General features: G+C 38.5%; 2 protein-coding genes across 4 annotated transcripts in view; both read right to left on the bottom strand.

The window, feature by feature from the left end:
• Positions 1 to 3,614: 3,614 nt before the first annotated feature.
• On the bottom strand, positions 3,615 to 9,585 carry rad23b (RAD23 homolog B, nucleotide excision repair protein). Its single transcript, XM_041059632.1, has 10 exons — positions 9,401 to 9,585; positions 8,388 to 8,469; positions 6,898 to 6,977; positions 6,341 to 6,522; positions 6,188 to 6,243; positions 5,359 to 5,486; positions 5,039 to 5,171; positions 4,778 to 4,905; positions 4,188 to 4,376; positions 3,615 to 3,957 (listed from the first exon to the last, which is right to left on the bottom strand). Exons 1-10 carry the CDS (start codon positions 9,464 to 9,466, stop codon positions 3,844 to 3,846), a joined length of 1,158 nt encoding a protein of 385 aa, XP_040915566.1. The 5' UTR covers positions 9,467 to 9,585; the 3' UTR covers positions 3,615 to 3,843.
• A 2,701-nt stretch (positions 9,586 to 12,286) lies between these two features.
• Positions 12,287 to 25,817, bottom strand: part of znf462 (zinc finger protein 462) — a 49,020-nt gene continuing 35,489 nt past the window's right edge. For all 3 annotated transcript variants that reach the window (XM_041058431.1, XM_041058433.1, XM_041058432.1), the window contains exons 8-13: positions 23,340 to 23,595; positions 23,065 to 23,204; positions 21,733 to 21,956; positions 18,091 to 18,388; positions 16,961 to 17,093; positions 12,287 to 16,428 (exon numbers count right to left, since the gene is read on the bottom strand). In XM_041058431.1, coding sequence (XP_040914365.1) covers positions 16,209 to 16,428; positions 16,961 to 17,093; positions 18,091 to 18,388; positions 21,733 to 21,956; positions 23,065 to 23,204; positions 23,340 to 23,595 — 1,271 coding nt within the window. In that variant the 3' untranslated portion in view covers positions 12,287 to 16,208. The remainder of the gene's footprint in view (positions 16,429 to 16,960; positions 17,094 to 18,090; positions 18,389 to 21,732; positions 21,957 to 23,064; positions 23,205 to 23,339; positions 23,596 to 25,817) is intronic.

The following is a 25,817-nucleotide window of genomic DNA, read 5'->3' as shown; positions in this document are numbered from 1 at the left end:
CATTAAAAACGTCATACTATAGTAAGTCATCAAAATCGGCAAAAAGAAGTCCAAAAAATTTTTGACCTCAAAATGTCATAAAAAACGTCATAGTATAGTATGGCGTTTTTTTCGGACCAAAAAAGTCAAAAAAAATTTTGACCTCAAAATGTCATAAAAAACGTCATACTATAGTAAGGCATCAAAATCAGCCAAAAAAAGTGAAAAAAATTTTTGACCTCAAAATGTCAAAAAAAACGTCATAGTATAGTATGGCGTTTTTTTCGGACCAAAAAAGTCAAAAAAATTTTTGACCTCAAAATGTCATAAAAAACGTCATAGTATAGTATGGCGTTTTTTTCGGACCAAAAAAGTCAAAAAAATTTTTGACCTCAAAATGTCATTAAAAACGCTATACTATAGTAAGTCATCAAAATCGGCAAAAAGAAGTCCAAAAAATTTTTGACCTCAAAATGTCATAAAAAACGTCATAGTATAGTATGGCGTTTTTTTCGGACCAAAAAAGTCAAAAAAAATTTTGACCTCAAAATGTCATAAAAAACGTCATACTATAGTAAGGCATCAAAATCAGCCAAAAAAAGTGAAAAAAATTTTTGACCTCAAAATGTCAAAAAAAACGTCATAGTATAGTATGGCGTTTTTTTCGGACCAAAAAAGTGAAAAAAATTTTTGACCTCAAAATGTCATAAAAAACGTCATACTATAGTAAGGCATCAAAATCAGCCAAAAAAAGTGAAAAAAATTTTTGACCTCAAAATGTCAAAAAAAACGTCATAGTATAGTATGGCACTTTTTTCGGACCAAAAAAGTCAAAAAAAATTTTGACCTCAAAATGTCATAAAAAACGTCATACTATAGTAAGGCATCAAAATCAGCCAAAAAAAGTGAAAAAAATTTTTGACCTCAAAATGTCATAAAAAACGTCATAGTATAGTATGGCGTTTTTTTCGGACCAAAAAAGTCAAAAAAATCTTTGACCTCAAAATGTCATAAAAAACGTCATACTATAGTAAGTCATCAAAATCGGCAAAAAAAAAGTCAAAAAAATTTTTGACCTCAAAATGTCATAAAAAACATCATAGTATAGTATGGCGTTTTTTTCGGATCAAAAAAGTCAAAAAAATTTTTGACCTCAAAATGTCATAAAAAACGTCATAGTATAGTATGGCGTTTTTTTCGGACAAAAAAAGTCAAAAAAATTTTTGACCTCAAAATGTCATTAAAAACGTCATAGTATAGTATGGCGTCAAAATCGGCCAAAAAAAGTGAAAAATTTTTTTGACCTCAAAATGTCATAAAAAACGTCATAGTATAGTAAGACATCAAAATCGGCCAAAAAACGTGAAAAATTTTTTTGACCTCAAAATGTCATAAAAAACGTCATAGTATAGTATGGTGTTTTTTTTTTAGGACAAAAAAAGTCAAAAATTTATTTGACCTTAAAATGTCATAAAAAACGTCATAGTATAGTAAGGCGTCAAAATCGGCCAAAAAAAATAAACAAAAAATTTTTTGACCTCAAAATGTCATAAAAAAACCTCATAGTATAGTAAGGCGTCAAAATCGGTCAAAAAAAGTCAAAAATTTATGTGACCTCAAAATGTCATAAAAAACGTCATAGTATAGTAAGGTGTCAAAATAGGCCAAAGAAAGTCATATTTTCGTGAGACCTCAAAATGTCATAAAAAAATGCCATCCGGCCGTAAGGCGTCAAAATGGGCCAAATAGTCATATTTTAGTAAGAATTCAAAATGTCATAGAAAGCGTCATAGTACAGTAAGGATTTGAGTGGATCAGCAAATGAGCATATAAATCAGGTGAGAGATTGAAATTTATCCTGACTGTAAAGTTTGTTCAACAATGGATGAAGTATGTGGGAGATACAGGCACAAATACATCCATTTCCTGTGTGTCAGTGAAGGCGTCGCCACGGCCACACAGTGCAACTTTGATGAAAGCTTTTTATAACTTTTACTTATCAATGAGAGACAACATTTCAAATGTACCAGATCATGTCCCTAAGAGGACTTCATTAAAATTTAATGTGTGGAATGTGGAAAATAGGGCTAAAAATAATGCATACAGCCTATGCTATGACTGTGTCATCATATTAGGACATCAATCTGTTCAGAATCACATGGTAATCATGCCTGATTTTTTTCATCCACATACATCCATTTCCTGTGTGTTGGTGAAGGGTCATTTTCGTGGCGGCACCATGGGCAGACCGTGTAACCCACATCAAAACATTTGATAACTTTTTGTCCCTAATGCCTTCTGAGCAATCTGGCCAAAATTCAGCACAATTGGACAAGGTCATCCTCTAGGAGGAGTTCGTCAAAGTACGGCGAGTGCTAAAGGCCAAATGGTGCAGTCTTTCCAAAATGGCTGACTTCCTGTATATCGTGGACTTACGGTGAATACTTTCACATTTTAGGGGGCGCTGCAGAGACATTTGGCTGCGCCTGGTCACACGGACAGTGTCAAACAAGAATTTTTTTGTCAGGGGACAATTTTGGGCAAAGTTTGGTGACTTTTTGAGCATGTTCAGGGGTACAAATTAGCCGACAAAGCGGCGGAAGAAAAATAAAAGAAGAATAATAATAATCCCTTCAGTTACAATAGGAAAGAGGAGAATAATAATCCCTTCAGTTACAATAAGAAAGAGGAGAATAATAATCCCTTCAGTTACAATAGGGCTTCGCACAAATTTTGTGCTCAGGCCTTAATAAGGTAGTATCTCTTTCTGTTTCTACTCATAAGAGCCCCATGGCATGAAGTCTAACAAATCACATATTTCAATTATCTTTAGAGGCAAAACTGTTGCGCTTCTTAAATCAAATGTTGTTAAATTTTGAAATATTGACCCATTTTATAATCTCGAAATAAACACATTTTCAGGCTGGCAAACAGAGCTTGGTATTGATGTTTAGAAGCATGTTGTGGTCTATGTTGCCCCCTATAGGTTAATTCAGTTTTAAACACACTCAGGGCTCCTTGTCATGCATCTTCTGTTCCTAGCTGTGGAAACTGCCTTATCCAATTTACAACCAATTCTTGGGTGAGAGCAGCAATATATATCTAAATTAGAGTAGTAAATACACTATATTTACTATAGTAACTGACATGTATAGTCACTGTTAATTGCAGAAGTTATTTACCTTTTTTTCAATTTCAGACTAACATCAGACTCCAAACACAGCAAAACAGTCACAGCTTTCATTTATCTTGAAAACTTTATTTTTTTCCATAAAAATAACAGTCTTTGCAACTAAACCCTATCACATGTATGTAAACTACATACATGTTTAAATGCCTTTAAAATGCCTCCTGCCAACAACAGTGTTGATTTAACATGCAGATGACGGATGTTAAATAGAAAAGGAACTAGTCCCACAAATTTTGTTTGTTATCCACAGCTTTAATTTTAAAAATTACTTCTCAACCTTAAAAAAAATAGAATAAGAGCATGTGAATAGCTTTCAGATCTACCCTGAACTGACCTTACCGCTTATATTGTAAAACATACTGCCATTGCAAACCATATTGATAAAAAATAAAAATAAATCAGAGGTCTTAACTACAGTGTTAAAAAATCAATAGCACACAGGTGATTTCTGATGCAAAGTTACTGTACTTTAATTGTTCCTCCATTTCAAACTGATCACAAACAACAGCCTGTCCTTGTGATAATGATCCAGTGTTATTAGAGAAGTGAATGTGGAAGTGGTGAATAAAACTTCTGGAAATGTAAAAGGCTTGTTGTACGCATATATTTAACATCAGTAATCAAAAGATAGAGGAAGAAAAAATAAGAAAAAAATTAAAGTAAGGATGGCTCTTTTAATCATCGTCAAAGTTCTGTTGTAAAAGAAAGTTGGCAGCCAAGTTCTCGTTCTTCTCACAAGCAAAGTAGGCTTGTATAACAAGTCCCTCTGGAAATCCTAAGGCTTTTAGCTGGAATTAGAGAGAGAGGTGTTGCAAATTAGCCAAACAGTACTTTAATAAGCAAATGGCAATTTGTGCTTCATGCTTTATCAGTCTCTGCCATGAGAAGAATAAAACCTCAAGTAAGGATTTTGGCAACATCATTAGAGTTGTGTATCATATTCCGGCGCTTCTAGTAAAGCAGCACTTAAGTTTGGACTAAAGGAGAGGGTTAATGTTAGTGTTGTGTTAGTCCTCACCCTCTCAATGGCCTCTTTCTCCTGTGGCGTGACCTGGATATAGCTCATGTGACTTCCGCTGGGTGCATCACTTCTGATGCCTCCAGCTCCTCCGGCTCCTCCTGAACCACTGCCACCACTGGCCGGCACGGCTTCTGGATTAGGTTCATTCAGCATCTGGATGAACTGCTCTTGGTGGTTGCTAATTTCCTACAGTGGTAAATGAGCAGATTAGGTATTACTGAGGAGCATCGGAACTGTTCAATGTTTCATAAGCCTTAAAATGTGGATAAATAAATTACTTCATGAAAAAAATAAGAACAAAACAAACAACAACAAAAAACATCCTGTAGCTGCCTATTATATATTTGGTTTTAGAAATACATTTGGAAGACTCACAAGAGACAGATTTGAAAAATAATTTTCAAACTCCTGACTTTTAGTGTCTAGTAAGGGTCAAGATCCCAAAAAAGCTGGATCCTACAATTCCCAAAATGACACAATGCAACTCAAGTCTCAACCCCAAGCTGCAATTTTTTTTTCAATTTTCCCAAGTACATGCACACTTACAGAAACATTTAAAAACACATAAAGCTCTGTCAGTACTTCACCTGCAAAAGTTCGGGGTTTTCCCTGCCGATCTCCTGCAGCAGGGCTGGAAGCAGGGCTGCATTCTGCTGGATCAGCTGTCGCATCACATGAAACTGGGGCTGATTTCTTAGGAAATTCAAAGGATTGCCTGAGAAGAAAAAATATAAGTCAAAAAGTGCAAGCAGCAAGAGTCAACAAGCCAGACAGAGAAAAATAATATCAGAAATTAAAATAGGTTCACAGAGGCTGATGGAATATGCAGAATAGTGTGGGCCATTCACCTCCAGCACTTGGTGAAGAGCCAGTGTTGGTGGGGGAGCTATTATCGCCTGTGGGTGCAGCTGGAGCTCCACTCACTGGAGGCGCAACTGCATCAGGTCCTGACGCGTGGCCCGGATCTCCGCCTGGGATACCCTGTCAGAAAAATTATGAGATTTTTTAAAATAAATAAATAAATAAAATAAAATACTGAAGAAGCTAGGATCTCACTGTTATTCTGAGATTCAGAACTACTTGTAGTCCACTTGTAGAGCCATCATGAGTTGAAGCACATTGCTAGATTGGTGCAAAGCTATGGCCACAGACATAGCACTGTTCTTACTGTGAGCAGGTACTCCACAGCTCTGTCTGGGTTGTTGAAACTCGCTCTCAAAGCTGCTACCACCTGCTCCCTCTCGTAGCCCATGAGCATCATCTCGTTCACCATGGCGTCATATGATGGGCCTGTCACTACAGGAACACACAGACACCAACACATAGAGTGCATTTCAGTAGTAGAATCTGTGAAGTTGTGTTTTCTCAAGTACAGCACTATAATTAAAACTATTTCAGAAAAACCTCACTCCACTTCCTAATTATTAGTGACCCAGTATTTAGAAAATAATGTTCAGTTTCAGTATTGGACAGAAATTGTGTCTTTGTAAATTACTTTAAAACTGTCAAGACCACCAGAAAGACATTAATATAAACTTTAATTTGAAGAAAACAAATAGTCTTTAAACACATATTAACATGCTATTATATATACAACACAGATAACACAACATGGCATGCATCAAAATTAATTCCTCTGTTGTGTCCCATAAAAATAACCAACCCATCTCAAAGTCTAAAAATTCACATCCGCGGCTGTATGAGTCAGAATAATTAAGACCTGAAAGATTTGCTCTGAGCAAAGCAATATCTGCAAAGTTCAGAGCATGTGGCCACAAGAAACAGTGGGATTATGCTTTGGCCGAGCTGCGGTGTCAGACTGTTTATTGATTACAATACATCAATATCAGCACACTGTGGATATCAACAATGTGGGCCAAAATGAACCAACAAAATTCTTATACCAGGTTCATAATCTTAGATTTTTGTCAGATGTAGCACGAGTAACAAGTCATACAATGATGACCTACAAATTAGGTTTACAAATGCTGCCTCACCTAGATTTGAAACTGCCTCATCAATTAGGTTTGTGTTTGTTGATGCCTCAGAGCTTCTGCAAAAGAAAACAGACCTTGGGTGATCACTTCTCGAAGCAAGACACACAGCGGTATCAGATAAACAGTTAAAGACAAACATCTACCCATCTTTACCGAACTTGGGAGGAAGCTGGTTCAGTAGTGGAGGACTGTCTCTCCTCTGGTTTGTCATCTGTGGAAGCACGCTCTGCTGTGTTTTCAGAGCCGGACGATGAGGCAGGAGGTGCTGCAGAAGCTGTAGTGGTGGGGGCTGGGGTGGAAGGTGAAGGCTGAGGGGCGGCTGAGGCTGTTTTGGGCTGTGAGACAAAGTTTAAAATACAAAAATATGTCGCTTCAGGGTCATAATGGGTCATTTGCAGTAGGGAGAAGGTACATCAAAGAGATTAGGACAGGACTGAGCCTCTCTATACCTTCAGTATGAGCAAAATACTAATCAAATGTGGTTTAAACTCAAATGCAGTCCAGTTTAAATACGCCCACACATGGATATTTTGAGGAGAAAGGATTAATGTAAATTGTCCTCTTCTCAGTTAAGCTAGGAACAAGACAATGTCTCATGATATTCTTTTCTTTAATTAGCTGAAGTGATCTGCAATGTATTAAATAAAACGGAGCCAGGGATGGACAATACTGAGCCCACAATACTAAAACTATTTTTTAAATTCCCAAACCTTTGTCACCATGACGACCACAAAGTTCTTCTCATCGATTTTATACTCTTTGAGGGCCGACTCATCGTTGAGGATTTTACCTGGGAAGAAACAGAAAAATGAGTCAAAACTCTGCTGGATTCACCTGCCGTGAACTCTGAAACAACACGCAGGGATGTAACAAAAGATGGTGTCATGCTGTATCAATGACTAACTGTTTCATCGTCTGCTTTTGTTACCATGTCTGGTTCTTTTTGTTCTATTGTAAAGCACTGCTTTTATTTTGTGTCATATATGTGCCTGAGAAACCACTTGAAGTGGGTCACACAAAACACCATTGTATAACATGTTATAATATACAGTTCACACACACTGCCTATAAAATACTTTCAACCTCCCTTGGAGTTTGTCATGTGTGATTGTTAAATTACAGTGGTGCTCATGATATGAACAAAATACATTTATTTGGGCCTTTGAATGGATCAGTACAACAAATCCAATGGGTGACAATATGCACAACAATGCAACAGCTCTTATAGATGTGAATTTACAATTGCATAAGTTCTATTACAACGCAACAAAATTTGACATGTCATGAGTGAGAGGTAAGCAAGAATGGCAACTTCTGTCTCAGTGGAGGCCATTTGAAAGCTCAGTCTTTGATCCAACTGTAAACTAGGGCTAAGCATTTCAAGTCAAAGTACTGCGAACCATTCTTCAAAGTGTAATCTCACTCACAACACACAACAAGAACCAAGTGCAACAAAGGTGAACACACCCTTCATTAGTGAGATTCCATTCTTTGAATTTTTAAAAACACTTTATATGTTGAAGGCAAGTTATGTGTTCAAGACAAGGTTGCATAAATAGCTAATTGTGTGTGGCATCATTTCTTGAGTACAGCCACTGCACCTTCTGTCTTTTACACTGTGGCTCAGTTTTGTTGTCCACTGTATATATCAGCAGTCAGAGATGTGAGCAGAGCTGCTGCTTGTGAGAAAAAAGTGAACTTGCTCTTGACTTCTTCTAAAGGACAGCTGTGACTATATTTTCTGGCCATTTAGCTTTCAGCTACTATCAGCATCACAAATACATCTAAAACGTCAATGGACAGTGTAATGGGTTGCAACAAGGAGATGAACACTCAATAAACGAATGCAATAAACTTTAAGGTAGATATTTTGCAGGAATTTCTAAATGTGTTTTTCACAGAGTAAACCACTGAAATTAAATTCCATGTAGATTTTGACAGCACAAGGAGAAGAGAAACTTATCAAGAAATGGGAGGATTTAAGCAGAGTTTAAACTGGAGCTGCAACGATTAGCTGATTAACCGAGTTGTCAACGGACAGAAAAATAATTTTTTTTCCTCCGTTTTTTTTTTCCAGTTCCAGCTTGTTCAACTTTGACTGCATTTTGGACTGTTGGTCAGATAAAAGAGGGGAATAATCGATAATGAAAATAATAATTGGGTGCAGCCCTAGTTAAAACAGTCAACAGTGGGAACATACCAGCATATATCAGTTTCTGTCCAGCAACTGAAAAGTTGTCCTTTCCTTTCTCCTGTTCAATTCTCTCTTTTAATGTCTTCACCTGTTAAAAAAAAGAAAGAAAAAAATCAGGCCACTTTGTTTTTTTTTTTTTTAGAATACTATAATGTAAAATGAAGCACCTTTTCAGCCACCATTTTGTCCAGCCCTTATTATATAACGTTAGCACGAGTTAAAAAATAAAGTACAAAGTGTGCACTGGGTTAACTACCAGCACCATCATAAAACTGGAGTTGAACGGACGTGAAACTTCTGCCTCTTCTGAAGCTCAGAACTAATTCAAAAACCATGCTGGAAATAACAAGACGTTTTACCCCTTAAACCCAACTTCATAAAATGTCATTTTCATGTTTCACACAGCTGTGCAGACTCATCGAAAGTAAAAGTTAACGAAAGGCTGTTTTCCATAGGCAAAACGCCAAAATGTAAAGTATTATTAAAATATACGGTGGCCATCAGAGCTCAGACATCGACCGTTAAAGTTAAATTTAATTTTAAGCTTTGGCGCTGGTTTACAGTAGCTTAAGTTCAAACTAACGTCGTCTTGCTTAAAAGATAATACCTAACTACATTAATCATATAACGTTGATTTGCTGCTACTGTCCCGCTAATTTCGATTTATTAAATGGAAAATGAACAGTTATAATTTCTCATAAATTACTGCTTCAAAAACATCAAACGCTGCAATTATGAGAGCCCCCCGACACTGACGCGGGCTACGGCTAAATACTGACTATACAAACTACTTTCCTAGCCAGTAGGAATCAAATAACGCGAATCTATCTAAAGTTCCGCGCTGAACACAAGTCGCATTAACCCGAACACTTGGTCCATCTGAAACTAATCCTTCCTATCTACGCAGACCCATTTACTGATGGTCTCATTTCAAATGTTGAAAAACTAAAACACTCGGTTCCAGGACATACCCAACTCCCAGTCCACCCCCTTCACAGATGCATGGTTTCAACTCTTACCGTCTCCTCTTCGTCGATGTCGATTTTAAACGTCTGCTGTTGCAAGGTTTTCAAAGTTATCAGCATTTTGCCGACTGAGTTTTTATGCCCGCGCCTGGTTTGAACGTCGTAGATCCTACTTGCAAGAATCTTTGCTGTTTTTGTTGGCTCATTACAAACTGTCAGCCGCCATGACTTTTCGTCTCTCTTCTTCTATCTGAGTTGGTCAGCCTACAGCGCTCCTGCTGGACAACTTTAACATTACACTGACAGTTCACTAACTCACCTGTGGAGGAAGTTTTCAATGTGCCCTTCGATAAACGTGGCTAATAGCTAAACTAACTAAATAAATAAGCCATTACAAGGAAAGGAGAGTTATGCTATTACTGTATGTTGTATTTAAGTTGTTTTGTTGGATTATTATTATTGATGCATTTATGTATAAACATTTGTAAATGATGCTTTATAAACTTAAACCGTTTATTAATATGCAATACGGAAACACGGCATCATTTTACTAACTGATTATATGTTTAGTATTTATCTGCAATGTCAATAGTAACTATATGAAATACTTGAAGTAGAGCAAAAAGTAACATTAGTAAAAGTAAAACATTTGTCTCTGAAATGGATTTTGGAAGGTGTAACAGGAAAAAGAAAATAGAAATAGTCAAGAAAAGTTAGGTACATTATTTGAGTAAATGTGCTTACAAACTTTCTACCATTGTTTTAATTTCTCATAATCAGTTAAATCCATGAATTTGACAAGAATCAATTTGAATAAGTGCAACTGAAGCTGTAAATCACTGGGAATAAACATAGTTATGATAGTGTTACAAAATCGTTCAACACTTTTTAAAGGCCTCGCTAATTTTTTTACATACATTAACATAAACATGGACACCTCTTATTTACGATGTAACAGTGAACAATAATGTTAATTTATTCTGCTGGCATGCAGGTACAGAAAGAGCCTGATTTATACACTCTTACTAAACCTCTCAGGAACACACACACACACACACACACACACACTACTCTGCCCTCAAGCAGACTCCAATTCAGCTGAAGAGATTATGAGCAGCAGACAGAGCAACAGCTCAACCATGCAAGCAATTTGTCTGCAGTACTTTTAATGTTTGTGTTTGGGATTCTTTGACAAATCTTTGACATCTCGATGGTGCGGTGTCTGTGCCTCTCGTGGAATTTGGACCAATCACCAACGCCTATGTCAACTTTTAATTGACATGTGATCAAAGCATTACCTGCAATTTACTTTTGCATGCATAAGTTGAGTGTATGGTGTTTCATATTCCTCTGAAGACTGACACTGGTGGGCTAAACATGTTGTGATGACTGAGCTTGAGATAGTATTCTATGCTGTTATCACAACTTTGAATAATCCCAGGTCCTTCATGCATGGATGGATTACATTCTATGACTGTGTGCGTGAGTCTATCTTTATGTCCCATTCCTCCCAACTGTCTCTCCCTTGTCCTTCTACCCCCTTCACCCTTCTTACTCTTCTTCTATCCTTACTTTGCTTTCTATCCTTCCTCTCAACCCTCATCCCCTCTCCCTCTCTGTCATCCAGTTATTACAACAAGAGCAGTGCCCCCGCCTGCCGTGGCCTGAGCACACACTCACCAGGCGTGTCCTTATGTTGCTCCACTCAGCAGCAGCAGCAGCAGCAGCAGTGTCCTCCTTTCCCCTCTCCCCACTGTGGCTGTGCCTCTTGCTCCTGTCTCCAGGGGTCGTCAGTCTGCCATCGGCCCCCTCTGAAGTGGTGAGCCACAGAGATTACAGCCTGATCTCCGGTGACTTGAAGATATTTTTAAGTGATGATGTTAGACATGTGAAATAAAAACGCCACCCCTTCAAAAATAGGCAGGAGAGGAAATGCAGAAGACTTGTGTGAAATCGAGACTTTGAATAGGAAGACACTAGAGATACACCACTCCAAGTGCTGTTTTTTTGTGATACAGTTGGCTCAATGAAGGACCAGTGAAACATGGAAGCATAGCTGACCTAAATGACTTGTGGTATGTAGGGTGCAAGAGGTTCAGCATTTCACCTACGTGCATTACACAGACATACCAAGACGCAGAAAAGCACACACAACTGACATTTGCAGGGTTTGTGGTTTTGGTCAGTAGAGCTCATGCAGGGTGTGGAGAGTAGTAGAGAGAGAGAGAGAGAGAGAGAGAGAGAGAGAGAGAGAGAAAAGGGTGGAAGGGTGTAACACACAGTGAAGGCCACTGAGATGCCTTCTCAGCCCGGAGCTATTTCCTGTGGACAAGCTGCTGGGACTATTATTGGTTATTCCAAGGTCTTTGTGGACATGTTGCAAAGAAAATCGTATATGTCACTGGAAATTGAAAACATGTTTTACAAAAGCTAGAATGGATAACCATGAAGAAATTTTTACAAAGCATGAGATTAACTTTGGAGGAGAAGTGGTTAAATGTGCGAACTACTTCATCATTAAACCACAGTGTTTCCACATAGAAACACACACAAATAATCTAACAAGAGTCCACAGCCAAGTAAGAAGATACTGTGAGGCTGACCTGATGATACATCAGTATGCTAGCATGTTCACAATGACAATGAAGATGAAGCAGCTATGCCAACCCCCTTTTCAGTGTTTGGCCTCTGTGGTAGTTCCAGCTTTAGCATGTATCTCTAGGACCATATCTTGCCATGATGACAAACACATACACACAGACTCACAAGGTGAAAATACCAGCCACATGCTGTCACGGCTGATTAAAATAATACACCATATTCCCACAATTTAATCTCCAAATGATCACATACTGTAGTTCAATCTTATCCCTTAACATCTCAGTTTAACGCAAAGAAAAGCCACCTCTTAGAGGCAGAAAGGAGAGAAATGTAATCAACCGTTATCTGATAACTTTATTATCAAGTTAAAAAAAGACAATGAATTACAATATTTACATAATATCCAGAGATAAATGGAATAAAATTGTAAACAATCATTCTAGGCAACATCACAACCCACCATCAGGTAATCAGATTTATATGGGAAGAAAGGCAAGAAGGAGAGATTCTAGTGTCAAACTATGGAGACAACAGTCTGAAAAGAGAAATGCATCAGAAACAAACTAAACATATATACAAGTATCCAGTGTGTTGTCAGCAGGGGTTTAACTTTGGGTAAATGGGGGGTATTACAGTCTACAGACTGCACACAGTGAGGGATTCATAGTCATTTTCTATTAAAATGATCACAGAACAACAAATAATTTTGGGTTCACAGCTTCATTACCCAGATTGTCCCAATTTATCATCTGGTTTACACTGGGCTTTCAAGCTGGGCAACAAGCTGCCTTACAAAGCTTATTACTACAACAACAATTTTCAAACAGTTTCACTTTCAAAAAGCTACAAGCTGGTCCTGTAAAACAGAAAAAGGGCTTTGAGATTCAGCACCAACTAAACGTGTTTTTAAGGTATTAAAAGGACTGAGGAGCGGCGTGGGGCTGCTACAGTCCCGCCTATTGTTGACTGGGTACACTAAGGGCAGGCCTTCCTGCCCTTACTGACCGTGGATAGAAGATACTGGAGTGTCAGATTTTGGATTAGACATGAGTGAGCTAGATCTCAGAGGGATCTATAGGTTGACTGTGAACCCAGATGGTGGCCAAGCCCAGAAAAAGACCAAGCAGATTAAGGAGATGCTCCCAAAGGAACACTTTTTTTTCTTGTCTCTTACTTTGCCATGTTTTTTTTTTTTCTTCAAAAAAAGCCTGGTCATTATTTATGAGAGAACTGCATCATTATCCTTCATGTGTTTAAATATTGTACAACCACACTGCTCTTCCTATCTGCTCAATCCCATTACAGTACAAAAAAAGGAGATATTTTTCATTGTAACCAGACATTGTACAACAGCGTAATAATGTTGGATTGGGGACTCAAAAAGCCCCTAAGGGTTATCTATCATCCTTAATTTTTTTTTCTCTTTTTTTTAAAAATAAGAACACCTAAAGGAAAAGAGGGTTAAAGTATCCTTTCTGAAACACCACAGTTCAAACACTTAACGAGTAGTTTTGTTTTCTATACATGGCTGCAAACATGTAGTTTACCTGGGTTCCACCCATAGAACTCTAATTCTAAAATTCTATGGTCCAAACCCAGATTTCCCATTTCCATCAAAGGTTCAATGCTCAGGAAAGACAATCACAGCAGCAAACACAGCAGGCTTGGTAAATATTTTGGTACCAAGAACACCATTAGATTAACAGTGTTCCTCTTCAAATTTTAAATTGTAGCTATCAGTCATTTGATTTCAGACTGTTTAACGTTGCCTATTGGTCTCATTGGAATTGAACATAAATTTCACTTAATTGCTATTCACTTCTTATAAGGCTTTAGGGCATTCAAGCAGCAAATTCCAGCAAATACAATCTCTGCCTTTTGTCAATATCAACAATAACATGACAACTTTGTCTAAAAAGAAGCACACAAATGCAGGCTATGACAGTTATGTCAACACAGGGTAAGAATTTAGGGGTCTAAATTGGGGGATTTGACACCTTTAAAAAGTCTTCAACTTTTTAACATACAGTCCCAGTGGCACCTTTATTCTCTATTTATGTGGAAACAAATGTTTTTATGGCTTTTTGACCTAGTTACACTTGTCTTTTCAGAGTATCCTATCATTTTGAAACTGGACCATAGTCTGTTTGACCATGTCTGTGACATCAGCTATAAGTTTCTTAAGAGACATTTTGAAGCCTAGATTTGAGTTTTCCTAGACGCTCGCTTCCAGCTTGTCAGTTGTTTGGAGCCTGTAGATCCAAATATGGACACTGTGGAGGAACCTGGATGGAGTTGAGGTAATCACCAGGGCTGACTTTGAAAGGCCAACACGCCTGACAAACATGGCTCTGAACGTACCCACTTTAGCATGGAATTTCACTTGTGGTGCTCACATCATCGAAAACAAACAAGAAAACCACACACACACTAGCAGCGCTTCTTTCCCTAAACACGGCCCCCCACCCTTTACTCTAGATAATAAAGTAGAACACACTGTTAACAGGTTTCATTCTATTTATTTGGTAGAAAAGAATTCCACTGAAAACTGCTCTAATTTCTTAATCCTGTGAGTGTAATAAATTCCATTCTCTTCCACTGGCCATTAGGGTGGCAGCAGAAACCTAAGAGGAGCATATCTCAAACTGCTGGCAAAGGAACTAAAGCCCTGACTATTAGAGGCTGAAATCGAAAAAAATATATATTTTTTTGTAATCGGGCTCGACCAATGCTTTGAGCCTCAAGAGCCTCTTTGATCTGATCTGGGTCGATGCTAAACCCTATTTTGCTGTTAGAATAAAGTTGAATCTAATTTGATCTAATCCAATCTTAATTAAATAATGACTCTCAAAATTGCCACTAAGGCACACATTAGGATGAACGAAAACAGCTGTTGAGGCCTAAAATTCCTGTGGGAATAAATCTTGACTTTACTTTTTCAGAGAGAAGTTGGATATTTTTGTAGTTACTTTAAAACAGCTGCAGTTTTTGCTTAAAGCAATTAAAGCCTTATAGTGGCCAGCAGTGGAACTGCATTGTAAGGCACTTGCAGACTGGAGTCAGCACACAGCCATGGTGGTCGACACTTGGTCTGTACATAGTGTAGTCTGATCCTGTAGACAGTGTAATCAAGAGAACTGTACCACACGCCGTACGAATGTCTGAGAAGTCTCTTAACCATCTGTCATTAAACGTGTGTGGACAGAGCTGGATTCTGACACATCCAATCACATATTTTGCACTGAAAAGACAAGTGTAATTTCTGTCTCTTGGTCAAGATGCCACTACTGTTAAAACCTGTAGTTATGTTCCAGGCTAACCCTTAACGGATACTTTCATACGGGTTCAGTTATGATACAGTTAACATAACTCTGTTGTTACTTTGATCTGCTGAGTGCACAGGTTACCTGTGATACAGGTAACCTGGATCACAAACAACATGACATCCTACAGGGGAAAGGACATTTTAAAGTTTTATCATTATTTCCATGATATAATCAGTGAAATTACTGGACAACAAAACAGTGCAGTCAAAATGTGAAGGGTGCCACAGGCTGAAGGCTTATACGTAGTATAATATTAGGGGACCTAAAATATAGCAATTTGCTACAAACATTGGGGGAAATTGTCAGTATTTCTGCAAATGAACAAAACGTGATTTGTGATTTTGCTAAAATAGATAAGGTGCGACTCTTCCTCAAGGAATACTTCTACACATTTAACACAAGGCTAAGATGAAAAATTTCAACGAGAAACAAGCAAAGGTAGCTCTACAGTGGGCCACGGTTGTAAATGCTTTCTTATCTGGTTTGTTTCTTCTCTGTAAAATTACAGTACCCCTGTTTTGGATGAGCAGGGGGGAGTGTAAAAGGTGCTTCGATTAATAAAATGCTAAATTTAGTTTATCATTTTGGACAAAGTTCTTTATAAATAGCTTAGTTTTATCTAGGTGGGATCTTTCACTGTAGATTTGACCAGAATGTCAGCAATAAAGAGTTCTGTTCACTATTGGTTACCAATATATTAAGATCTGTCCTAGGGGACCGCTCATTTAAAGAGCTCAGCCATTTTATGCAGCACAACCTAATACTTATATATGTAACACCTAAAATCTAATGATGTGCCAACTCATAAGAAGTCACTTTTTTTCCATTTCAATCTTTTTTTTTCCTTTGACGTTCTATTTTAAGATCCAACTCAGTGCTGATCCTACCCAATGTTATCGTTTTCTAGCACAATATCCCTAGAGGCCAAAATCTATTCAACCAAACTGTTGATCCTTTTTGGTGTCGAGCATTTCTTTGTCCTCCACATACTGGCTTTGACTTTTGAGTGACAGATCAGCAGGGTTCCCTTCTTCTTTTCTGTTGCTGGACAGGTCCAGTCCTTTGTCCATCAAGACAGAAGAGCCAGTGGAAGATGAAGCTGAGGCCTCTATTGCTGCAGTGGTGCTGGTGTCCATCCGACTGTTGCTAACTGTCCTGAAAATGCAAAAATAAGTGCTTATAGGGAGCTTGTAAGACTAATGACAGAGAGGGCAGAATTTTAACTACACGGACATACTGTTATGAAAGAAGACTACAGAAGTCTACAGCCAACTTAGATGCAGGGGTGATTTGAGCTAAATGCTAACATGCTAAAAATAACCATAATAACATGTTGAGGTTCAGCAGGTGTATACCATGTTCACCATCTGAGTGAGCATGTTAGCCTGCTAAAGTTTTCTGATTAGCACTAACACAAAGTACACACGTACTGATGAGAACGTAACTGGTTTTGCAGTTATTTGGTTGAAACTGAAAGTACAACTGAACATATTAGAAATTCGAACTGATGATGGTGCTCAATGAAAAGTCAGAGGATCACCACAGTTATTACATCTCATCCTGAGGGGGACTATGAATGCCTGTGCCAAATTTCATGGCAATCCAACAAATAGCTCACACACAAAGAGAGTGTAGAGAAGATGAGAAAGAGGAAAACAAAAAAAAAAAACAGGAGAAAAAAACTAACATGCCATGTCGAAGGACATGTCGTTCCCACTCGAGGCTGTTGGTGAAGCAGCGGCCGCAGAACTCGCAGGGGAGACGCTTCTCTGCAGAGCTCGGTCCAGAACTGCTGCTGCTGGTAGGAGATGCAAGGACCTCTGGGAAATAGAGTTCAAATGACTGGCTAGTCTCAGAGCACAGTAATTTCACACATATTTATTTCCTATCTGTAACAATATTGGAAAACAATGGAAATTTTTATTTCTGTAATTTATTTATAATAGCGCAATTAATACTCCATAAGTAATTATAATTATACATCACTCTCCAAGTTAAAATGCTTAATGTATTGGAAATAAATGTTGGCTCCTTTGTGGACCTGTAGATTTTTATGTTAGCTCTACTTTTTCCTTCAGAGGGAAACCAACACCAGTCTCCTTTACCATAACATAGTGAATCATATCCTAGAAGAATGAAATAAAGAAATCAATTCAGAATAACAACGAGACTTTGGTTATTTTGGAAGATGAACATTGCTCATGAAGGACAGATAAAACACACTAAAAAACATATGTCTGCTATGGGACTTCCAAGATCAACAATGTTCTGGAAGTGTGACTGTTTTTTTTAACCTTTGTGCACATTTATTTAGCTTCAAAAGAGACACAGGAGACTCTTCACACAGATCACTATTGGATCTACAATAACCGAGAACACCACTGAAAATGCCTTTTCAGCAGACACATGTTTACAGCATGGTCCAAGGAGGTTTTGTAAAGAAATCTGCTGTCAGACAGGCTCAAGCAGCAGTTAAATAGTATTCAGTAGTGTTTTTGACTTGTCTGGCCCGAGTGTGAAGTGTGTATTTGCTCTGTCAGAAAACATCAGTGGCTGTACTTTACTGTCTGATGTGATACTGTTCTTTGTTGCTTCTTCTTCTGCCTGCTATTGATAGACAGGTTTAGGTGTTTTCTCACTTGACAATAAGCATCAATGGTGTTGGTCCAGGGTCCATTTCAAGTTTAGTTTTAATTCACATCTAATTTTTGTTCTTGAAATAATGTTGTAGTACTTTACTTATACATGGCCCTTGGATATGGACCCTGTGTGTCTGTATGAGTGAATAATAACTAACAGATGATCCTTTGTATTTACCTTGTAGGGCAGGTTTCTCTTCCTCCAACCCCTTAACTTCCTCTTCCTCCTCCTCTTCCTCTTTGATGTTGTCCTCTATCTCCTCATCATCCATCTCTCTCTGTTCATCCACTATGTTTTCCATAATTTCCATTCCTTCATCGTCCTCGTCCTCCTCTTCCTCTGCAGCCACTTTTCCATCTACTACCATCTCCATCATTTCTCTCTCCTCTTCCTCCTCTGCGCTGCTCCCGTGTTCCTTTATCATCTCCAGCTGGTCCAGGTTGACCCGGCCCATCAGCTCAAAGTTGCGGATAACCTGATCAGAAACAGGGGTATTGTTCTCTGAGCCACATGAACCACATTCATCCTGGATTTTTTTTAATTAGGGCTTTTCTAATGCAGCTTGTTGAAGCCTTCAAAAATAAAAACAAGTGGCAGGGTGGAAACTACACATTTCACAAAGCATTCATGTTCATTGTCCTTTTTTTAAAATAAAATTAATTTATATTAAAAAGTAAATTTGTGAATTTAAGGTTGATTGTTCCTGTTATTTACCATTTTTCTATGTCACATTTACCAAAAAAGCTCAAGAATCAGAGCCATATTAAAAAGTCAAGCTAATTTGTGCAGGTTTTACAGGTGGGTTAAGACACTAAAGTTGATATGTGTTTCTCCCTAGTAGTTTGTTTCTTCATATACTACTATACATTAGCTGTGTTTCTTGGATTTATGTTGATTATTTGTGACACGGCTTTATACCCTGCCTAAACTCAACAGCCATAGTAAAAATAAGTAAATGTTTTTTCAGAAGCCAATTTTTCAACAGTGACTTTATGTTCCGGGGCAAAGAAAGTGCCATGAAAGTTTCTGGCTGAAATTTATTTTGCCCCACAGTATAAAACAATTGAGTTAGCAGGCATTTGAAGGTAAAAGCCGGCCTCAGTCAACAGTCAAAACTGTTCCAATGCAAATGTTCCTGTTTTCACTGTTCCCGTTAATAAAATCCATCTAATTTGCAAAAATGAAAATTTGAAAAATGTTTCAAACAAGATGTATGTTTGCATACAGTGCAATGCAGCCTTAGGTGATAAGTGAAGTCAAATGATCTGAAACAGAAGTAAATTTAACATAGATGAAAGGTTTGATAGCAGATCTTGCTCATCTCATTGCTTAAGCATCTTGTTGCACAGTAAATTATGACACTGTTTCTGAGTAATTCCCTTCCCCCCATACTCCCTGAGGACTCAGAGCCATAGCCCTGCAATCCACTTCCCAGCAGTGAAAATATCTGTCCCTCTGGTCTTCCACAGTGAATGAACTGTATCTCTCTGTCTCTCTCATTCTTCCTTTTAACAACAGATGCCCTGACTCCCAGGTCAGCTACAGTGGCGATTTAAGTGTTTTCAAGATTGAAGAATACATTTATAATATTCCAATGAAAATAAAATAAAAAGAATTTACTGCCTGGTGTGCAATTAAGACCTACAACTCAGTGAGCTGATAACTGATTGCTCTGTGTAGCGGATGATGAATGATTCAAGGCTTTTAAATTATGGCTGGGCTTCTTGAAGGTAGCAGACGTGCTCAAGGCAGATTAGAAATATCTACAGGCTGGCCTCTATGCTCTCTTGACCTTTTTTAGCCTTTATCTACCAAACATCCTGACACTTCTTTACCAAATGATGATATGAAGAAGGAGGGTGCTTAGCTCTGCTGAGGTCCACAATTAAAAGTGTGCTACTAAACATAATGATAAATGGTTCTGAAAACGCATAACTTTAAGACCTCTCCGCATTCATCTGATTTCATTTTCTCCTTCCTTCTCCTTCCTCTTTTTGAGGTTACACGTTTCTCCCACTTTTTCACAGAGCTTTCCTGAGATGCTTAGTCCCTCCTCCGACCTATATCAGATTCTTCCAAATTTCCAGAAATATCAAGTCCCTCCTTCTGAACTACCCAGGACCGTAATATTTAAGGTAATCGTGGCAGGGGATTTCAAAAACTAACACTCACTGATCACTGGTGGTGGAGTAATCAGTTCTTCTCATAACTAAATTTAACTCAAAACCAATGGATTGTATTATTTTTCTGAACTGTATGTGCACTATGTTAATTATCCATTCACCAATCATTTATACCCACCTACTCCTCTTTTAGGTAACAAGTGGGCTAGACCTTACCCCTGCATGCTCTGCGTAAAATCAGCGATCTAGTCAGATGTAAAGAATGAAAAACGATAACCGGGTGCCCTTTTAAGTTTAATGTACTTTAAACTCCTACCATCTGCCTCCTCACATCATCTCATGAATTATCCCCATTAAGGGAGACTGAGAGATGAAACCTTTTCTCTCCTGGATGTGGTTAGAATTTACAGAAGCTTGAGAAATCTGATATTTATCCGCCTACTTACATCTTATTCCATTGTATCAGTAACCATTTCACTGATATTTTTATCTCCTTATACGTCAAGGCGCAGTTAGAGGTTAATTTTGGTGCAGAAATGCTGTCTTGAAGAAGACTCCTGATCTGCTTTATTGTCCATTGTAATTGGAATCTTCTAATGATTTCTCAACTAATAAAGTTTAATAGATGTGTTAAAAAAAATACCACACACACACACAGACACAATAAAAGTTAGCTGCAGTGGAGCCATTAACAGTGTTTTCTCTGCCTAATTTTAAGGCAGACTGATTTGGTTTTAATGTGAAACTGCTGCAGGAAGTGTTCACTTGTAGTCACTGGGAATAGCTTATTTAGATTAATGTTGGTGGTTAAGCTACTCTAAATAAAATTTACATTTGGACAATTATGTCTCATTTTTGTAACGTGACCAGTATCACGCAAGTAAGTTGCTGGACAGCGAGATGCCAGCACTTACAGAAGTTTGGCTGAACCTAAAACACCCAAGTAAACAAAGCAATTCCTTGTGTTGCTGCTGAACTTATTTAAATAAATTAACACATTTTATTGGCTTTCAATTGCTGTTGTTCCAATCTACCTGCATTCTCATCCCACCTGATGCATGGCATCACTTCTTTGAACACTTTTTACATGCAGGTTCCCTTATTGTGCTGCTGTATTCGGCCAGCAGCACAATGAGGCCAGAAACAAAACTCTTTTCTCTTGCCAAATTGTGTACATCATTTCTTTTAAAAAAAACCGGAATCAGTTCTTGTTAAAGGATCTGGGTATCAGATTCAAATGGGGTTTTTTTACAGTTCAGCAGCTGATGAATGAGGATGAGTTTGATTTAGGAGTTGTAAACTGGATTTACTGTAATAAGTGATCTTTCAACACTGTGGGAATATAGACAGTAATTTGGCACGGGCCTAACGATTACCTCCCATAAAAACAGCAATGGCCATTCAGAATTAATTGAACAGTTTGAAATTACAGAGTGTATAAGCTGTAAACAACTCATGTTACAGCCATTAAGCAAACCGATGATTAAAACCTATTCTTACCAGTAAACCACATTCTCTGACAGTGCTAAGTCACAAAGTCTTTCATCTGCAAAATGAGGCCACCGTTTAAAGCTGCGATGGCCATTTTCTTCCCACTTGTTAAATTGTGTTGTACAAACCAATTACGTAAAGTATATCAATTTAAATTTAGTTAGAGAAAACTTGTTGTGTATCATATATCTGGACTCCAACTGACCTTGTGCTCAAGGCGGAGATGCTCCTCTAGCTGACTCCGTCGACTGCTGTCATAGTAGCAGAGCTGGCACTGGTAGGGCTTGATCTCAGCATGCTTCTGCAGGTGCAGCTGCAGGGCCTGGTCACTGGAGCATGTGAAGGTGCATTTGTGGCAACGGAATACCAGACCCTGGAGGTGGCGTGACAGCTTGGAGCGGCTGACCTCCAGCGGAGCCACTCGCTCCTCTGATGGAGGGAGAGGAGAGAGTAGTGTGGATTATTAGGTCGGAGGAAGGGAAGGGAAATAATGGTAGAACAGGGGAAAGGGGAAGAACGGTGAGAGCTAATGACAGAATGTGAAGAGAAGATGTGGGGGTGCAGGTATCAAACGACGTTTGTCTGAGGATCACACACTCAAGCACACACACAGAAAAAAGTAATCACAGTGGCTGATACCTTCTGGTGTTTTTGTCATTTTCTCAGTTTCCACACAAACACTCTTCCAGAAAAGTGAAGACAGTGTCATAGAAAAACTAACCAAACAGAGAAAGTTTTATCAACTCATCAGAGCAGTTCCATCCCTCTGTGCTTGCTTTTAAGTGGTTTTTGTCAGTTTCAGTTCTCATGAATGTTCTCATTTACAGTGAACAACACTTTAATTATTTTAGAAACTAAAAGCTTCACTTGTACGTAGTGCTTATATCACCTGTGCTATCGACATATTTCCATTTCCTATAATGGAATAAAGATGCATATCAATGCTGTCAGTAGAAAATGTTGTGGTTAGTTTCTCAGCCATTCAGAAATGTTTGACAAGCCCTAACTTTCTTAAATGATTTGACCAATCATTATCACTTAAAAGACACAACTGCCAACAAAAGGGTTATGAGGTTTTCACTGGACCATGGTAGTGTTCACAGTAAAGGAATTTCTCAACATTTGGGTTATCCCTAACCCTAACCCTAACCCTAACCCTAACCCTAACCCTTGGGTTATTGTTTTTTTTGCCAACAGCTCAGCTTAGCTTAGCTTATAGACAGTAAACTAGCAGGTAACACAATGCCTACCAGCACCTCTAAAGTTCTCTAATTAACACATTGTTTTACAAGGAATTATGTGCCAGACTATTCTTTTGAAAGGGTGCAGTAACTTCCTGGAGTCTTGTCATCACCATGAGAATGCCAGGCCTACCAGAAGAGACTCCAGGAAGTCACTGCAGCCTGGCAGTGGCTGCTAGCTCCTATTTTCAGTCTACACTAAGCTAAGATAACCAGCTCATGGCTTTAGCAGACATGGAAGTGGTCTCAGAGATTTCCCAAGTTGTCAAACTATTCCTTTGAACGAAAATGCGTACCTCTGTGTAGGACAATGTGGTCAATCATATTGCTCTTGTGTTTGGTGTGGTAGAGGCAGAGAGGGCAGCGCAGGTCTTTATGGAGGTCCTCAGGAGCATTGTTGTTGTGTCCAGCCTCCACATGCATGGTGAAGGTATTCCTGAGATAGATACACAGAAAGAAAGAGGAATTGGACTACCAAAACCTACTAACACAGCGTATGCACAGAGTTTGTAAACTTTAGTTTGCAGCATGTGACAGCACTTTCCTCTGTCAAGGTGAAGTCTTTTCTTACTTGTAGCAGGTGAAAAAGGAACAGTCTTTGCACTTGAAGAGCTTCTTGCCACCGTGGCGGTCCCTGTAGTGCCGGCGAAGGCTCTGCATGTATCCAGAGCTGAACTCACAGAACTCACAAGTGAGGACGCCGTCTGGTCGATTGTCAGCCACTGTTGGGCCACCAGGCGCTGAGCCGGAAGACATTTGACTGCGGGAGGCCAGCTGGTAGTGACTAAGCTGCTGACGAACATCTGCTGGCTCCAGGTACGATGGATCTGACAGAGAAATTAAGAAAACGTATAACTTTGTTATACTGTGACCAATAAATGCCAATGGATACAGAATTTTTCTGTAGTTTGGAGCAGTGGTGGAAAGTAACTGAGTACATTTACTCAACAATAGCACAAGATTAAACCAGTGGCTTGTGACCACTTATAAAACAAGTTATTAGCATTTGTATCAATTTCATTTACATTATAAGAAAATAAAAACGCAAAGATTAGAGAAAGATCCCAAAAATTACTATAGGTTTATTTGGAGTTTTTCCATCCTTCCTTTGCTTCCACATTTATTAATCTCATAAAGCCTTAGATTTATCATGTGACCCCTTGGAGGGGCCCCAGCCTCTAGATTCGTGACCACTGGTCTAATCTACTAAACCTAATACTTTAAAAAGCTGTTAAATTATGTATGAGTTGGAGCATTTCTGTATATTTATGTTATTATATTGGAACATATTTCTCTTTCAAGAGCCTTTCCGTTCTAAAGGAGACACGACTATCCAGCGCGGCGCTCACACCAAATGTCCCCCCACTCACAGACACAGAATGTGTTACTGTGACTGTCTTCCTTCATCCCCTACCCCTTTCCCTCCTCATCCCCCTTCTCATGAGTCTATAATATCAGTGAGCAAGCTCATCTTCTCGTCCTACTTTGAGCCTCCAACACATCAATAAATAAACCACAGTGACACTAATAGAATATCTATTCATGTGAAAAATGCCACATTCAGCATGAGGAAGCATGGAGGGAGAAAAAAAACTTTACTTTTTAACTTTTACTTTATAAAATGCTTGAGATCCATTTTTTCACTTCTGCAGTAGAGCCAGAGGAATTCATATGAATCAACAGTGCCACAGTTGAGTCACGCTTTTAATCTCCTTACATCTCTACAATGTAGATGTATGGAGATAAGATAACAGATGCAGAGCAAATTTTGTGGTTAGGTTGTGTCTTCTTGTATGGTTTAACTGTCAATTATATTGCTTAAATGAGAGGTGGAATACCTGTGTGAGGAGTTAAAGGAGAAAAAGAAAGAGGGGAATACCTTAAAAATATTTTAGGGATGACCTTAAAGCAGCAAAAAGTGTGGAAGGGGTTGGATTTCAAAAGAACTTGGGTTCTATTTTCATGGTCTTGGGGAGGTGCAGGTGTAAATGTTAAAACAAACTGCACCTATATTCAAGCAATTTTCGAGACGTTTAAATAACCATTCCTGCTAATGAGAAGCAATCACATGGAAATATTTTCTAAACACATTTCACTGCCAAAAAAAAAAAGCACAAACTCTCATTTCCACTGCAAACATCAGAATTTTAGACATTCAACTGAGTGTAGCTACTTTGGCATGGTAGAGAGACATCCAATATGTCAGCTCTGCTCTTTCTCAATGCTTCATTTGTCTTGGTAGGGCACAGCTGACAGTGGTGGTTGGTGCATAGAGGAATGCTGTCCTGCTTCAGCTCCAGGGAAGATTCCACAGCTCCAGCAGCAAGGTAACAGCTGCTGCCAAGAACATTCTGCAAGCTAAAGCAGTGGCTGCACAGACACTAAAGCACCTAAAACATGGCATCACATCAAGGAGTTAGCTGCTGCACCAACCTACAGTGAAGGTGCCTCTTTAACTGAATATATTCTCTAAAGAAAAGTGTCATAATCAACATGAAAGAAGGCTTAGGCAGCCAAATCTGAGCAGTCAGACTCCTAAATTCTCATATAATTTATTCAATCTGTGCACACAACCCTCTCCCAGAGACTATGAATGTGACACAGACTTGTTGATGCTATAACCGCTGATTTTCAGATTTATAGCAAATCTGATCTGTGTTACATTAAATGTTTTTTTTTTTAAATCTAACCCCTTTGATGAAAAGGCCTGGCAGAAAATGTACACATTTCAGTCCAAACACTGCCTCTCTGAAGTGTGAGGATTTGATGCTTTCCTTTGTCATATGATGATAGTAAAGTCCCCCTTGGTTGTAGGAAATTATAATGAATAGTTTTTACTGTTTTAACAGCCTAGACAGCAAAGCTGGTATTGTTTTCACCTTGTGTATACGTGTGTGTGTGTGTGTGTGTGTGTGTGTGTCTGTGGGTGCGCATACACTTGTACTTATATCTGTGTGAGGACCAGTTTGATTTATAGAACTTATGTGAGGACATTCTGGAAAAGTGAAGACATTTTGGCCAGTTCTCACTTTCTGACACATCAAAGGGC

Source organism: Toxotes jaculatrix, chromosome 16 (genome assembly GCF_017976425.1).
Source record: "Toxotes jaculatrix isolate fToxJac2 chromosome 16, fToxJac2.pri, whole genome shotgun sequence".
NCBI classification, from domain to species: Eukaryota; Metazoa; Chordata; class Actinopteri; family Toxotidae; genus Toxotes; species Toxotes jaculatrix.
The sequence above is the reverse complement of the archived record's forward strand: the minus strand, read 5'-3'. Positions and strand labels throughout refer to the sequence as shown.

Coding starts and splice junctions, on each gene's coding strand:
- rad23b (XM_041059632.1), bottom strand. CDS start 9,466: ATGCTGATAACTTTGAAAACCTTGCAACAGCAGACGTTTAAAATCGAC. Junction 6,244..6,340: donor CCAGCTTCCTCCCAAGTTCG/GTAAAGATGGGT, acceptor TTTCTTTTGCAG/AAGCTCTGAGGCATCAACAA. Junction 4,377..4,777: donor AAAACCCCGAACTTTTGCAG/GTGAAGTACTGA, acceptor TTACCACTGTAG/GAAATTAGCAACCACCAAGA.